Here is a 14,718-nt window from a genome sequence, read left to right on the forward strand (position 1 = left end):
GTGAATGTTACAGTCATCTGTTTTTGTGGGTTCAAGGGATTGCTGTTTGTTTGAGGACTCCCATTCCTTAGTGTACTGTATATGATCAATTATAATATTCTGATCAGAGGTGAGCTCATACAATTTAGGGTAACATTTTCTGAAAGCAAAACTGAAATAAGCAACAACAAAAAAAACATATAGTAGTGGTGGTTGTTCAAAAATAGTTGTCATATTAAACCACACTATCTTCAAATACTAAACACGTTAGGGAAATGTTTGCAGGCATTATCATGATCATTTGTTGGGAAGATGGAAATTGAAGCAGGCCGTTAAATGAAATCTCTTGTAGCATGTCACAATAAAACCAGGCAATGATTGTGTTGACATTCTTGGAATTTATTTCCAAAGCAGACCAACTTTATTTAAAAATATATATATATTCCCTTGAGATGCATCATCTCTTTATCCAGGGATAGGTTGGAAAGGAAATTACAACAACAATAAGAAAAAAAGATTAAACATTTTTGAAAAATAACACTAGAGCTAACATTAACATAATCACAGGAGACACTCGGGTGCTATGGAAAAAGGCTACAGAACTATGACACAACACCATTTCATGAGGATGCATAATTTGTTGAAACAGTTGTTTAACTACATTATTTGTATAAATCTTAAATGACAAAAGATGACTGAACAAAATGTGTGACAGCATCAAGTTTAAACACCACACATGTTGATTGGATTTATTTCCCTAATCATACTCAAGTTACTTTTTTGAATTAGCTACTGGGGGGAAAAGACAAAGGAAACTTCAACAGTTGGTTTTGTAATCACATCGTATGCCCTCAACTATTTCCTCAGCTGTGGCGAGGGGTACGAGACATTTTCCACATGGACATGTACGCACACACTCATGCCCTTTGTAGCGACATTTCACTCCAATAAACATTTCATCAGCATCACAAGTAGTGAGGTTTTCGATCACAATCTTCCTGTCAAATTGTAGGGTCTGACCTTGTGGCAGGTGGAACGCCAGGGTCACATGGTCCCACATGTACCATTCATCACAACCGCTATCTGTTCCTACTATTTGGTTAACTTCATCTATGGCTAACCCAACCGCATGGGTTTTAGACATGGCTTGTGCATGCCAGACAACATTGCCCTTCCTGTAACCACAGACAGCATCATCACTACCATCACCAAGAACTGGGTACTTCTCAAACTCATTATCATGTGGACAGTGAACAAGCACTATGTACATGATCTCTTGTTTGTAGACTACAGTCTCATACACTCTCAGGACAGGCTCTTCTCCACCACATATCTGCTGACTGTACATCTTTAGGAGATCAGACAGAATGAAAGTAAACCTGAAGTTCCCAAAGCGTGATGCCTTCCTGAAGGCAGGTGAGGTGGTGAACTTGCTGAGGAAGGGTTGCTGCATCTGTCTCTGCTCAGGTGTTCTGTCAGGGAAGATTTTCTCCAGGTAACGGTGTTCTGCTGCATTGATATCGTCATCATCCACAGGAAGATTGCACCACAGGAAACTCTTCTCACCGCCATTAAATCCACCTGATTCCAAGATTCCGTCAAGGCCTCTTTTTGTAGTGACATGGGCCACTTTGGACAGATGGTACTCTGGTGCTTCTGGGTATGGTGGAATGTCTTGTCTTGATAGGTATCTAGCTATTTCTGCCTTTCCTAAAAGGGTATTGTCTTGTTTAATTGTGGTGATATTCTTATGCTCTCCACTGGAAAATGTCTCCTTTACAAATCTGGCATTTTTACGGCACTTCATTTCCCTAAGATAAAAAAATTATAATTCAAATGTTTGTTGAACACAGACATCAATTCTGCTCTCCGCACCTATTTAGTAGGCTAGAAATTATGTATATATTTTTACACACACATTTTAATTGTTACCGTGATACAATCTACCTTTTTGTTCCAAGTTTGGACACAGCTGCTTGATGGAAGTGATGGAAGATCTGCGGTCTGGTAGATGTATATACTTTTTGTCAATTCACAATGAGTGAATAACCTGTACAGTAGTTCAATCAATCATTCAAGAAAAGTATCTGAACAACAGTTTGTATCCAAACATCACTGTAAAAAAGTGGCTCTCCTAATTAACTGGAAGTTGGCAGGAAAGTTTTACTAACATCCATCTCTGAATTGGACAAAAGTCACAATTTCAAGTCCTCCTTACTTACAGATTGATTTCATCATCTGAACTACACTTTCTAGGTTGGATGAACTATAATACGAATATTGGTGCAACTATAAAGGTAATTTTGACTATTTCAATAATATGTTATTCTTGAACTTTCATGACATAGGCTAATTATAATTTACATATGTACAAATAGCCACCAAATATATGTGGTTACTTCATGAAATTATGTAAGTATGTGTAATTAAATCACATTTTTGTCTAATGAAATGTTGTTGTTTCTTTAACATAACCTACAATAACTTAATTTGTTTGGAGACTTGCCTGATTGTAAAGTTTCAGATTGGTGGCCTTCTGTTGATGTCTCCCCACTGTATGGCAGCTCCTAGATGAAATGTCCCAATTGTATGTGTGTATCTATATGTATTGAGTCTGATTCTCAAGGCTGTGTTTCTCAAGAAATGAAACTAGATTTCCTATGTGGGATGTGGCTAAACTCTTCGCTTACACAGACAGCCCAATTCTGATATTTTTTTCTCACTTATTGGTCTTTTGACCAATCAGATCAGCTCTGAAAAAGATCTGATGTGAAAAGATCTGACGTGATTGGTCAAAATACCAGCTAGTGGGAAAGATATCAGAAATGGGCTGTCTGTGTAAGCAAAGTGTTTAGCCACATCCTACTTAGGAAATCTAGTTTCATTTCTTGAAAAATTAATGACGATCAGGTTAATAAGTTGCCTGAACAGCCGCTAGTGTTCGCTGTTTACCTGTCTTTTGAAGGTCCTTGTTTATCATGGTGAGCTGTCTCTTTGTAGATAGCACTTTACAATATGTAATGATCAGGTTCTTGCTGAGACATTTCATAGTAAAATGGTAAATGGACCTTGTTTCCATTGGATCTATTGAAATAAGCAGCAGATGTTTACCAATTGTGATTCATTCTTTGAAGTAAGTACCAGAAAGTATCCACAGGTAACAACAGTGGAAACAGTACTGTAAGTTAAGGTGCTACCTTTATGTTTTTATTATGGTGGCAACATGCTCATGTGGACCTGCACAAGAGGTTCAGTGAAACCAGATAATGAGGATGTGTTAAGATGCTGCCTGGCGATGGATCAAAAACAGAGGGGCACTCTTTTAGCTGACTGAATGACTTTTTCAAACTTAGCCTGTCTTAGTAAAAGCAAGGATACAAAACACTGTATGTGTTAACCAATAAACATTTATGTGGGGTATAAATAATGAGAGTGGGGAAAAAGAGCTCCACCACATGAACAGGCAATGTTTACTTTGACATATAGGCATAAATATTTTAATTTAATTGAAAAATATAATATATTGATGGGTTATAACCTCATCATGTCTATACATAACTACATCAAATATGAAACAAGACAAAAGATCATTGAAAAACACAGTCTAGTGGTAATACATGTGGTCCTCTGTAGCTCAGCTGGTAGAGCACGGCGCTTGTAACGCCAAGGTAGTGGGTTCGATCCCCGGGACCACCCATACACAAAAAAAAAATGTATGCACGCATGACTGTAAGTCGCTTTGGATAAAAGCGTCTGCTAAATGGCATATTATATTATTATATACATACCTAATAGCATCAATTATAAACACCTCACATGACAGGATTTAATCCTCATCAAATGATGATATTCTGAATGAGTTCATGAAATGAGAACGGAAACCTCACAAAAATGTCTTATAGTTTGTTTGGTTATTCTGGTTTCATAATTAAGTTACATATATGCATAAATATTCCTGTAGCTTTCAAAAGCCTATGAGGTACTGTTGTTGCTGTCCGATTGCTTGTCTCTTCTTTTCTGCTCCACGATGTATTCCGCTTCTGAGAGGTGCAGATGGCAACAATTACATGTACAGTTGTAGCTGTTGGAGACACACCTCACCCCAAGAAATGGATCAACAGCCTCACAAGCAGTGAGGTTTTCCATCAGTTTTTCTCTATCAACTCGTAGGGTCTGACCTTCTGGCAGGTGGAACGCCAGGGTCACATGGTCCCACACATACCACTTGTCATATTCATACAAACAATCAAAAGGCTCCACTTCGACCACCTGTGGCCTATGTATTACTGGCTGAAACTCATGGGTTTCAGACACTGCTTGTGCACGCCAGACCATTGTCCCCTCTTGGTATATAAAAACATCTCCACCATTATTAAGAACTGGGTACTTCTCCAATTCCCGTACACCTGGACTGTGAACAAGCACTGTGTACATGATCTCTTGTTTGTAGACAGTAGTTCCATACACTCTCAGGACAGGCTCTTCTCCACCACATATCTGCTGACTGTACATCTTAAGGAGATCAGACAGACTGAAAGTAAACCTGAAGTTCCCATAACGTGATGCCTTCCTGAAGGCAGGTGAGGTGCAGAACTTGCTTAGGAAAGGTTTCTGCATCTGTCTCTGTTCAGGTGTTCTGTCTGGGAAGATCTTCTCCAGGTAACGGTCTTCTGCAACTCTGATATCATCATGGTCGATGGCTAGACCCCACCACAGGAGGCTCTTCTCCCCACCCTTAAATCCACCTGAATCCAAGATTCCATCAAGACCAGACTTTGTGGTGACATGGGTCACACTGGATATGTGAAACTCAATATCAGTGGGCTGTGGGATGTCTTTCTGAACATTCTTGTAACAAGGGAGGTCTTCCATGTCTCTCAGTGTGTCTAGAGTCTTTTGTGCTCCCCAAAAATAGGTCTCCTCTATCCCTGGCATTAATACGCTTCATTCTCCTACCCGGAGAGGATAAATTGTACTGAATATTAGGGGTAAATAGGCCTAATGAATATCATCAGGGGATGAAATTTGACTTCAATTAAAATATCTGTATGGTGTAATTAATCTCAAGATATGCTAAATGCACATAGTAGCCGTTTGTAAATAAGATATCTAAATTAATTGGGAAACGCAAGCACGTTCTTGGTCGGTGTTGTTACCTAATAATGATCTTTCACAATTTGTTTCTATAGTCCACCATGTTGCAACAGGACACCCTACGCCTGCTTTAAGTTACCCAAAGTGACACGACTCTGCCATCACTCCAGTAATGTAGTTTACACAAACACATGTATTGATGATTCCGAGTAGACGTTCTGTTGATTACGCTGTTGTACTTGTAGCCTTCCACAGAATGAGAATACTCACTTTATATAGGCCTAACCTGAAGATCAAATGGGCGCACGGACACCCTTAGGATTGACAACGGCTCCTCTTATTTTAAGTCCGAGAAACTGGTACTGTATTAGCCAGTGTTATATGTCATTTGCGTTCCTCGAACCCGACGATGGGTTCACATTCGTCTCTCTAGATAGACGGGTTGCCAACCACAATGTTACCAATCTGGGATTTCCGACACTAGAGTTCACATAAGTGTAAAAAAAATAACAACAGTCCATCCACTATTTCCGTACCAGGCACTGACTGTCGTCATATGGGAGGGGAAATGAAAAGGCTAGATCATATTTGGTGAAACTCAACGTTAATGCTTATCTTCGTCAGTTCTGCACAGTTCTGCGTATTCACATCAAATGTGTACATGTAATTAAATATCAGTTATAACCCCATTTCATTGTGAAATAAAATTAAACAATTAAAGTGGGGGTTATTTTTCATTGATCAGGCAGCCGATAGTGGCCGCTAGATCTGCACTATCGTCTAGGATTGATGTGCATTCCCGGTAACACACTCGTGTCGCCCGTGGACCGGCTCATACATAAAGCATCCTCTATTCATGCTGCAAAGGCATCATTTTACTAGATTTGTAGAATAGATTTGTAGTTGTAAACACAATTTGCAAATGTGTAATTGTGAACATGAAAAAATATTCTGTAGTTGTAAATATTCTCAAACATGTAACTGATGAGTTGTGATCAGTTGTGAGCATGAAAAAACCAAACAGATTTGTAGTAGGAGCTTTGGTAGGTCTGACCTGTTTCTTCTAACCAATCAGATGAGGTTTTCAAAGACCAGCATACAGTTATTGGTTGGTTGGTGACAGCTCAGATGGTCCGTGTTGTCTGGCAGCAGCCACCTGCCAATCACAACGTTACCAGGTTACCACTGACTGATTGCGGCAATGTCCACCAAAGAAGCCCAGCCACAGACATAGGGGAAAATATATCTGGCCCAGCTAACAACTGGGATTTGGTGGACATTGTGCAATCAGTCTCAGTAGTAACCTGGTAACGCATGTCGTGATTGACAGGTGGTTGCGCCAGACAACACGGCCCGTGAGCTGTCACCAACCAACCAGTCTGTGTACAGATGCAATTATTGCTTGCAAATATTAAGTTACAAATTTGAGAACGTGTTTTTCTCATGTTCACAACAAAGTTATATGAGAAACGGTGACATACACTCTGAATGACCTAAAATTATAAATCCCATATTTGTCTAACAGTCAGGCCAACCCAAATTGTACTGTGCAAGTACACTGCTCAAAAAAATTAAGGGAACACTTAAACAACATATCCTAGATCTGAATGAATGAAATAATCTTATTAAATACTTTTTTCTTTACATTGTTGAATGTGCTGACAACAAAATCACACAAAAATTATCAATGGAAATCAAATTTATCAACCCATGGAGGTCTGGATTTGGAGTCACCCTCAAAATTAAAGTGGAAAACCACACTACAGGCTGATCCAACTTTGATGTAATGTCCTTAAAACAAGTCAAAATGAGAATCAGTAGTGTGTGTGGCCTCCACGTGCCTGTATGACCTCCCTACAACGCCTGGGCATGCTCCTGATGAGGTGGCGGATGGTCTCCTGAGGGATCTCCTCCCAGACCTGGACTAAAGCATCCGCCAACTCCTGGACAGTCTTTGGTGCAACGTGGCGTTGGTGGATGGAGCGAGACATGATGTCCCAGATGTGCTCAATTGGATTCAGGTCTGGGGAACGGGCGGGCCAGTCCATAGCATCAATGCCTTCCTCTTGCAGGAACTGCTGACACACTCCAGCCACATGAGGTCTAGCATTGTCTTGCATTAGGAGGAACCCAGGGCAAACCGCACCAGCATATGGTCTCACAAGGGGTCTGAGGATCTCATCTCGGTACCTAATGGCAGTCAGGCTACCTCTGGCGAGCACATGGAGGGCTGTGCGGCCCCCCAAAGAAATGCCACCCCACACCATGACTGACCCACCGCCTAACCGTTCATGCTGGAGGATGTTTCAGGCAGCAGAACGTTCTCCACGGTGTCTCCAGACTCTGTCACGTCTGTCACATGTGCTCAGTGTGAACCTGCTTTCATCTGTGAAGAGCACAGGGCGCCAGTGGCAAATTTGCCAATCTTGGTGTTCTCTGGCAAATGCCAAATGTCCTGCACGGTGTTGGGCTGTAAGCACAACCCCCACCTGTGGACGTCGGGCCCTCATACCACCCTCATGGAGTCTGTTTCTGACCGTTTGAGCAGACACATGCACATTTGTGGCCTGCTGGAGGTCATTTTGCAGGGCTCTGGCAGTGCTCCTCCTGCTCCTCCTTGCACAAAGGCGGAGGTAGCGGTCCTGCTGCTGGGTTGTTGCCCTCCTTTGGCCTCCTCCACGTCTCCTGATGTACTGGCATGTCTCCTGGTTGCTCTGGACACTACGCTGACAGACACAGCAAACCTTCTTGCCACAGCTCGCATTGATGTGCCATCCTGGATGAGCTGCACTATCTGAGCCACATGTGTGGGTTGTAGACTCCGTCTCATGCTACCACTAGAGTGAAAGCACCGCCAGCATTCAAAAGTGACCAAAACATCAGCCAGGAAGCATAGGAACTGAGAAGTGGTCTGTGGTCACCACCTGCAGAACCACTTCTTTATTGGGGGTGTCTTGCTAATTGCCTATAATTTCCACCTGTTGTCTATTCCATTTGCACAACAGCATGTGAAATGTATTGTCAATCAGTGTTGCTACCTAAGTGGACAGTTTGATTTCACAGAAGTGTGATTGACTTGGAGTTACATTGTGTTGTTTAAGTGTTCCCTTTATTTTTTTGAGCAGTGTATGTTAATAGTAGGCCTAATATTGAAAAAAAACATCCTTCAGGTTTTCGCTCTCAAAGTCACACTTTTTAATAGAAAAACAACCAATTGCATGCTCTAAGTCCATAACAATGCTTAAACCACATCAGAAGACCACTTTTGAGGTCTGGAAAAAATCTAAGAAATTACATTTTTTAAATGTAGTTACCCTTTAATTCAAGTGTGCAGGCACCTAGCACTGTAGTTTGGTTAGTGGTGTTTCTGTAGCACATGAGGTGGAGTTTGCAAAACAAATGGACACTGGATTGATGCAAATAATCATTCTGCCTAGTAGGCATAGGCTACTTTGTAGCTAGTTTACATTTAATAGAGAAGGTTTTTGGGAAAGCCTTTCCATCTACCAGAAGATGGTTAGGCCTATCATTAGCATCACTATATTTTACCTGTTCCTTAATTGTTTGAAACCTGGACATTTTACTTAATATTATGAGGCATGTCTTACCTAGCTTCAATGTAGCCTATAGCTAAAATGCCACCATAGTAACGTGTAGGTAATTATTATATAAAGACTTCCTCATATGCTTTCTACTGTTCAATTGGTTTTCTTTCAACTTTGGTTAATTGTCTAGCAGCCAAAATATTATCCTAGTCATATTAGCAAGCCATTATAGTTGTTGCATCTTTAGATCTTTCCTCTTTCTACATTTCGAACAGATATCTCTGTCCATAAAACCGCTTGCATGTGCAGTGCGAATTTTAGAATGGTGTTTTCCCGCAAATTGCATTTTGGAACATTCGCACATAGGCAATAATAGTTTATCAACATTTTAAGCTAAACATTCTGATCTGTTCCATCAGCCTTATTAATTGATATGTCGTAAAAGGCTTAGGTTTTTCCATTTATGTTTTGAGGTTGGACTTTAGCACGTAAAGCTTGTTAGCACCTACTGTAGGGCACACCAATTTGTGTCACCTCATTAGTCAGTATGTGTTACACCTTTGCTGGTTGCTATCTCGTTAGTGGGAAGGTGTTTCACCTGTGCTGGTCCAGGTGCTATTTAAGAGTGGCTGGCCCAGTGCTCCAGTTGTCTTGAGCGATGTGGAGGGTTAACACCTTTAGTTGACTCTCCCTATTTGATTTCTAGACAAACAATCCTTTATCTGATCTTCCCTGTTTTCGTTTTGCGCAACTTTTTGGTTTGCTTCCTGTCTTTAAGTTTGATGTGGGTTTTTATTTTGTTTGCCTCTTGGGCAAATTTAGTGGGTGGTCATTGGTGGGTGTCTTTTGGGTTCCATTTGTTTTTGAAGTAGCCTATTGAAACCAAACCATATGATTTGAATGAAAAGTATTTTAATAAACAACATGAAAATGTGGCTACATTTCAAATAGGCTACATGTCGTATTAAACAGTATATAAACGCTAAATAGGTCAGGTAGCCTAATATTATTAGCCTATTTCAAGGCTAGCCTAAAAATAAATAAATTGTGAAGTGCGACAAACTAGGCTGGCAGGAACATTAAGCACTCAGCATTTAAACATTTTGATCTATTCAATTATTATAGTCTATAAATTGCGCATATAGGCTGTGACATAGAATTAAATTAAATGAAAAATGCCATATTAGGCTGTCTACAGTGCCTTTGAATTCACTTTTAGAAAAACGAGTTTGGCTAGAGTCTGTGGCTTCAGGCTCATGCAATGGTTCCTGGAGACCAGGCCAGCAGCGGAGAATACCCTCTCAGTGCTTGCAGAGAGCCACTTGGGATGCTAAGTACCCTTCGGGCCACTCTTGCTTGGCAGGGATGCAACGTTTTTTAAAAATATTTGTTTTATATAGGTAGGCCTAAAGGTTTTTAACCCTATCAAAACGGAAAGCTCCTTGAAAGAGGGAATGTGTCAGGCCTATTGGGCCAAAATCAATGATAGCCTATTGCATAGATAATAGAACGAAAATGAACTAAACTTAAGACATTGCTACAATGGCACACTTAGCTAGCTAACCACCTCATTCCTTTCTGTTAGCATGTGCATGTAGTACAGCATTATGCCTTTGGGATATGTGTCTTTTCAGTTTCCACAATGATTCTTTAGTTGTGGACACTACATCACCCAACCTGGTCTCAGAGCATTTTGTATTATTCCGTATGTACAGTTGATAGAAGATTTAAATGTTGTGACTAAAGTATTCCACCCTGAAACGATATAACGGTGTGAAATGTATTAGAATAATAAGACTATAATCTAGTAATGTGTGTGCGTAGGTGTCACGGTTTCGGCCGAGGCGGCTCCTCCTCCTTGTTCGGGCAGGTTTCGCCGGTCGTCGTCTCCAGAGTACTAGCTGCCACCGCTCTATGTTTCTTGTTTGATTGGTTTTGTCTGTTAGTCACACCTGTTTTGTGTTATGTCTCATTTAGCACCCTATTTAGTTTCCTTGTTGTTAGTTTAGTGTTGTGTGTAATTGTTCGTGTCGTGTTGTTGCGCTACCCGTGTCGGTACGCTATTTTCATAGCTTCCTCCTTGTGTTAGGAGAGTATTTTCGCACCTGTGTGTGCGCTCGCTATTTTACGCCTGTGTGCGTCTTTTTGCCTCCGGGCTGTTTGGATTATTTTTTGTGTGCTCTAGTAAAGTCTTGTTGGACTTATCCTCTGCTTCCTGCGCCTGATTCTACACCACACCAATCCACAGCAACGTGACAGAATTACACACCATACATGGAATCAGCAGGAGCACCCGTCGACATCATGGAGGAGCGTCTCCTTGGTCAAGAGCACCGGATCAACCAGATCGGGCACGCCTTGGAGGGCGTCATGGACACCCTTCGTCGATGGGAAACCAGCGGGGTTCCCACAGCCCCACCTATCGCACCATCATCACCGGACAGCCAGCCCGTCCATCGACCGGAACCCAGTGGGATTCGGCTCTCGCTCCCGAGGGCGTACGACGGCACCGCTGCCGGGTGTCAGGGGTTCCTCTTACAAGTGGAGCTCTACCTTGCCACCATACACCCGGCGCCCTCGGGATACGAAGCGTTTCCGCCCTCATCTCCTGTCTCACCGGCAAGGCGTTGGAGTGGGCCAACGCCGAATGGAGGGGAATAGACGCCGCCACAGTCACCTATGCGGAGTTCTCCCGCCGCTTCCGTGCAGTCTTCGACCATCCACCAGAGGGGAAGGCGGCGGGGGAGCGTCTATTCCACCTCCGACAGGGGATGAGGAGCGCTCAAGAGTTTGCGCTGGAGTTCCGGACTCTAGCGGCTGATGCTGGGTGGAATGAGAGGGCCCTCATAGACCACTTTAGATGTAGCCTTCGGGAGGACGTCCGCAGGGAGTTAGCATGCAGGGACACTACACTAACATTTGACCAGCTGGTGGACATGGCCATTCGACTGGACACCCTGCTTGCGACCCGCGGACGTCCCAGGTGGGGGCCTCCCATTCCACCCTCCAGCGCCTCCGAGCAGAGTCCGATGGAGCTTGGAGGTGCTGGCGCTAGAGGGAGAGGAGGTAGGAGCCCGAGGGGGGCAGTCTCCTGCACCAAGTGTGGCCGCGGAGGGCACACCGCGGCTAGGTGCTGGGGAGGGTCCCCTGGTGAGGGAGTGGTGCGGGGGCTGTGCTTTGGCAGAGTGGGTGGGGTTATATCCTTCCTGTTTGGCCCTGTCCGGGGGTTTCTTCGGATGGGGCCACAGTGTCTCCGGACCGCTCCTGTCTCAGCCTCCAGTATTTATGCTGCAGTAGTTTATGTGTCGGGGGCTGGGGTTAGTTGGTTATACCTGGAGTACTTCTCCTGTCTTATCCAGTGTCCTGTGTGAATTTAAGTATGCTCTCTCTAATTCTCTCGTTCTCTCTTTCTCTCTGAGAACCTGAGCCCTAGGACCATACGTCAGGACTACCGGGCATGATGACACCTTGCTGTCCCCAGTCCGCCTGGCCTTGCTGCTATTCCAGTTTCAACTGTTCTGCCTGCGGTTACGAAACCCCTACCTGTCCCAGACCTGCTGTTTTCAACTCTTAATGATCGGCTATGAAAAGCCAACTGAGAGACCTGAGCCCTAGGACCATACGTCGGGACTACCGGCCGTGGTGACTCCTTGCTGTCCCCAGTCCGCCTGGCCTTGCTGCTATTCCAGTTTCAACTGTTCTGCCTGCGGTTATGGAACCCCTACCTGTCCCAGACCTGCTGTTTTCAACTCTTAATGATCGGCTATGAAAAGCCAACTGAGATTTATTCCTGATTATTATTTGACCATGCTTGTCACTTATGAACATTTTTGAACATCTTGGCATGGTTCTGTTATAATCTTCACCCGGCACAGCCAGAAGAGGACTGGCCACCCCTCATAGCCTGGTTCCTCTCTAGGTTTCTTCCTAGGTTTTCGCCTTTCTAGGGAGTTTTTCCTAGCCACCGTGCTTCTACACCTGCATTACTAGCTGTTTGGGGTTTTAGGCTGGGTTTCTGTACAGCACTTTGAGATATTAGCTGATGTAAGAAGGGCTATATAAAATAAAATTGATTGAAATTGATTGATGGCAGGTCATACAGTGGGGAGTCCTCCCAGGTGAGTAGGCGCCCTACTTACCCAGAGCTTTCTGTCGTACACATTACATTACCTGTTTGTTTCCCACAGGTTGCACCTCGTTCCCAGCATAAGGCGCTAGTCGATTCAGGCGCAGCTGGGAATTTTGTAGATCGGAGATTCTGTGTTAAGTTAGGGATTCCCCTCCTTCCAGTCGAAAAGCCCTTTCCTGTACATGCCTTAGATAGTCGTCCGTTAGGATCTGGGTTGATTGGGGAGGTCACAGCGCCACTTAGGATGATGACGCAGGGGGTCATGAGGAGACGATTCAACTCTATCTGATCGACTCTCCTGCGTATCCGGTGGTACTGGGGCTTCCCTGGTTGATTACCCATGATCCTACTATTTCGTGGCGAGAGAAGGCTCTTAAAGGGTGGTCTGCTCAGTGTGAGGGGTTATGTCTGGGTGTTTCCGTAGGGGGCGACCTCGGTGGAGAGTCCGAACCAGATGCCAGCACTGCACATTCCTCCTGAGTATGAGGATTTGGCGCTCGTGTTTAGTAAGACCAGAGCGGCACGGTTGCCACCTCATAGACAGGGGGATTGTGCGATAGACCTCCAGACAGGAGCCGCGCTCGCGGGGAGCCATGTGTATCCTTTGTCACAGGAGGAGAAAAGGGCAATGGAAACTTACATTGCCGAGTCTCTGAGACAGGGATACATACGGTCCTCCACTTCTCCCGCGTCCTCGAGCTTCTTTTTTGTGAAGAAAAAGGATGGAGGTTTGCGTCCGTGTATTGATTACCGCGGTCTCAATCAGGTAACTGTGAAATATAGTTATCCACTCCCGCTGATTGGGACCATGACGGAGTCATTACACGGGGCACGGTTCTTCACAAAATTGGACCTCAGGAGCGCATATAACTTGGTGCGCATTAGGGAGGGCGATGAGTGGAAGACAGCATTTAGTACTACCTCCGGCCATTACGAGTATCTCGTCATGCCATATGGGTTAATGAATGCTCCATCAGTCTTCCAATCGTTTGTAGATGAAATTTTCCGGGACATGCAGGCGCAGGGAGTAGTGGTGTACATAGATGATATTCTTGTGTACAGTTCTACTCGGGCCGAGCATGTAGCCCTGGTGCGCAGGGTATTGAGGAGACTGTTGGAGCATGACCTGTATGTCAAAGCTGAGAAATGTCTGTTCTTTCAGGAGTCAGTTTCCTTTTTGGGTTACCAGTTGTCTGCGTCAGGGGTGAGAATGGAGGTGGACCGAGTGGCAGCCGTGCGTAATTGGCAAACCCCAACTACGGTTAAAGAGGTGCAGCGGTTCTTGGGTTTTGCGAATTACTACCGGAGGTTTATCCGGGGTTTTGGACAGGTGGCAGCTCCCATAACGTCTCTTCTGAAGGGGGGTCCGGTGCGCTTGCAGTGGTCGGCTGAGGCGGACAGGGCCTTTGGGAGACTGAAGGACCTGTTTACCTCGGCTCCGGTGTTGGCGCACCCGGATCCCACTTTACCCTTCCAAGTTGAGGTGGACGCGTCTGAGGCCGGTATCGGGGCAGTCCTTTCTCAACGATCCGGTACACCACCTAAGCTCCGCCCCTGTGCTTTTTATTCTAAGAAGCTCAGTCCGGCGGAGCGGAATTATGACGTAGGGGACAGGGAGCTGTTAGCCGTAGTACAGGCCCTAAAGGTGTGGAGGCATTGGCTTGAGGGGGCTCAGCACCCTTTCCTCATTCTGACCGACCATCGTAACCTGGAATACATTCGGGCAGCTAGGAGACTGAATCCTCGCCAGGCTCGATGGACTATGTTTCTCGCCCGGTTTGTGTTCAAGATCACTTACATCCCTGGGTCCCAGAACGGGAAGGCAGATGCTCTGTCCCGTCGGTATGACACGGAGGAGAGGTGCGTGGAGTCCATCCCCATACTACCGGAGTTTTGTCTGGTGGCACCGGTGGTGTGGGAGGTCGATGCGGAGATCGAGCGGGCGGGCACGCACCGACCCTAGTCCTCCAC

The 14,718-nt window shown here is 44.5% G+C and overlaps 1 protein-coding gene across 1 annotated transcript; it reads right to left on the bottom strand.

Moving 5' to 3' along the window:
* Positions 1-357: 357 nt before the first annotated feature.
* LOC121578511 lies at positions 358-2,478 on the bottom strand. The gene is made up of 2 exons (XM_041892877.2): positions 1,927-2,478; positions 358-1,790 (listed from the first exon to the last, which is right to left on the bottom strand). Exon 2 carries the CDS (start codon positions 1,784-1,786, stop codon positions 797-799), a length of 990 nt encoding a protein of 329 aa, XP_041748811.1. The 5' UTR covers positions 1,787-1,790; positions 1,927-2,478; the 3' UTR covers positions 358-796.
* Positions 2,479-14,718: the final 12,240 nt, after the last annotated feature.

Source organism: Coregonus clupeaformis, chromosome 12 (genome assembly GCF_020615455.1).
Source record: "Coregonus clupeaformis isolate EN_2021a chromosome 12, ASM2061545v1, whole genome shotgun sequence".
NCBI lineage: Eukaryota > Metazoa > Chordata > Actinopteri > Salmoniformes > Salmonidae > Coregonus > Coregonus clupeaformis.

Excerpts from the sequence above, each read along its gene's own strand:
- LOC121578511 (XM_041892877.2), bottom strand. The coding sequence starts at position 1,786 with ATGAAGTGCCGTAAAAATGCCAGATTTGTAAAGGAGACATTTTCCAGT.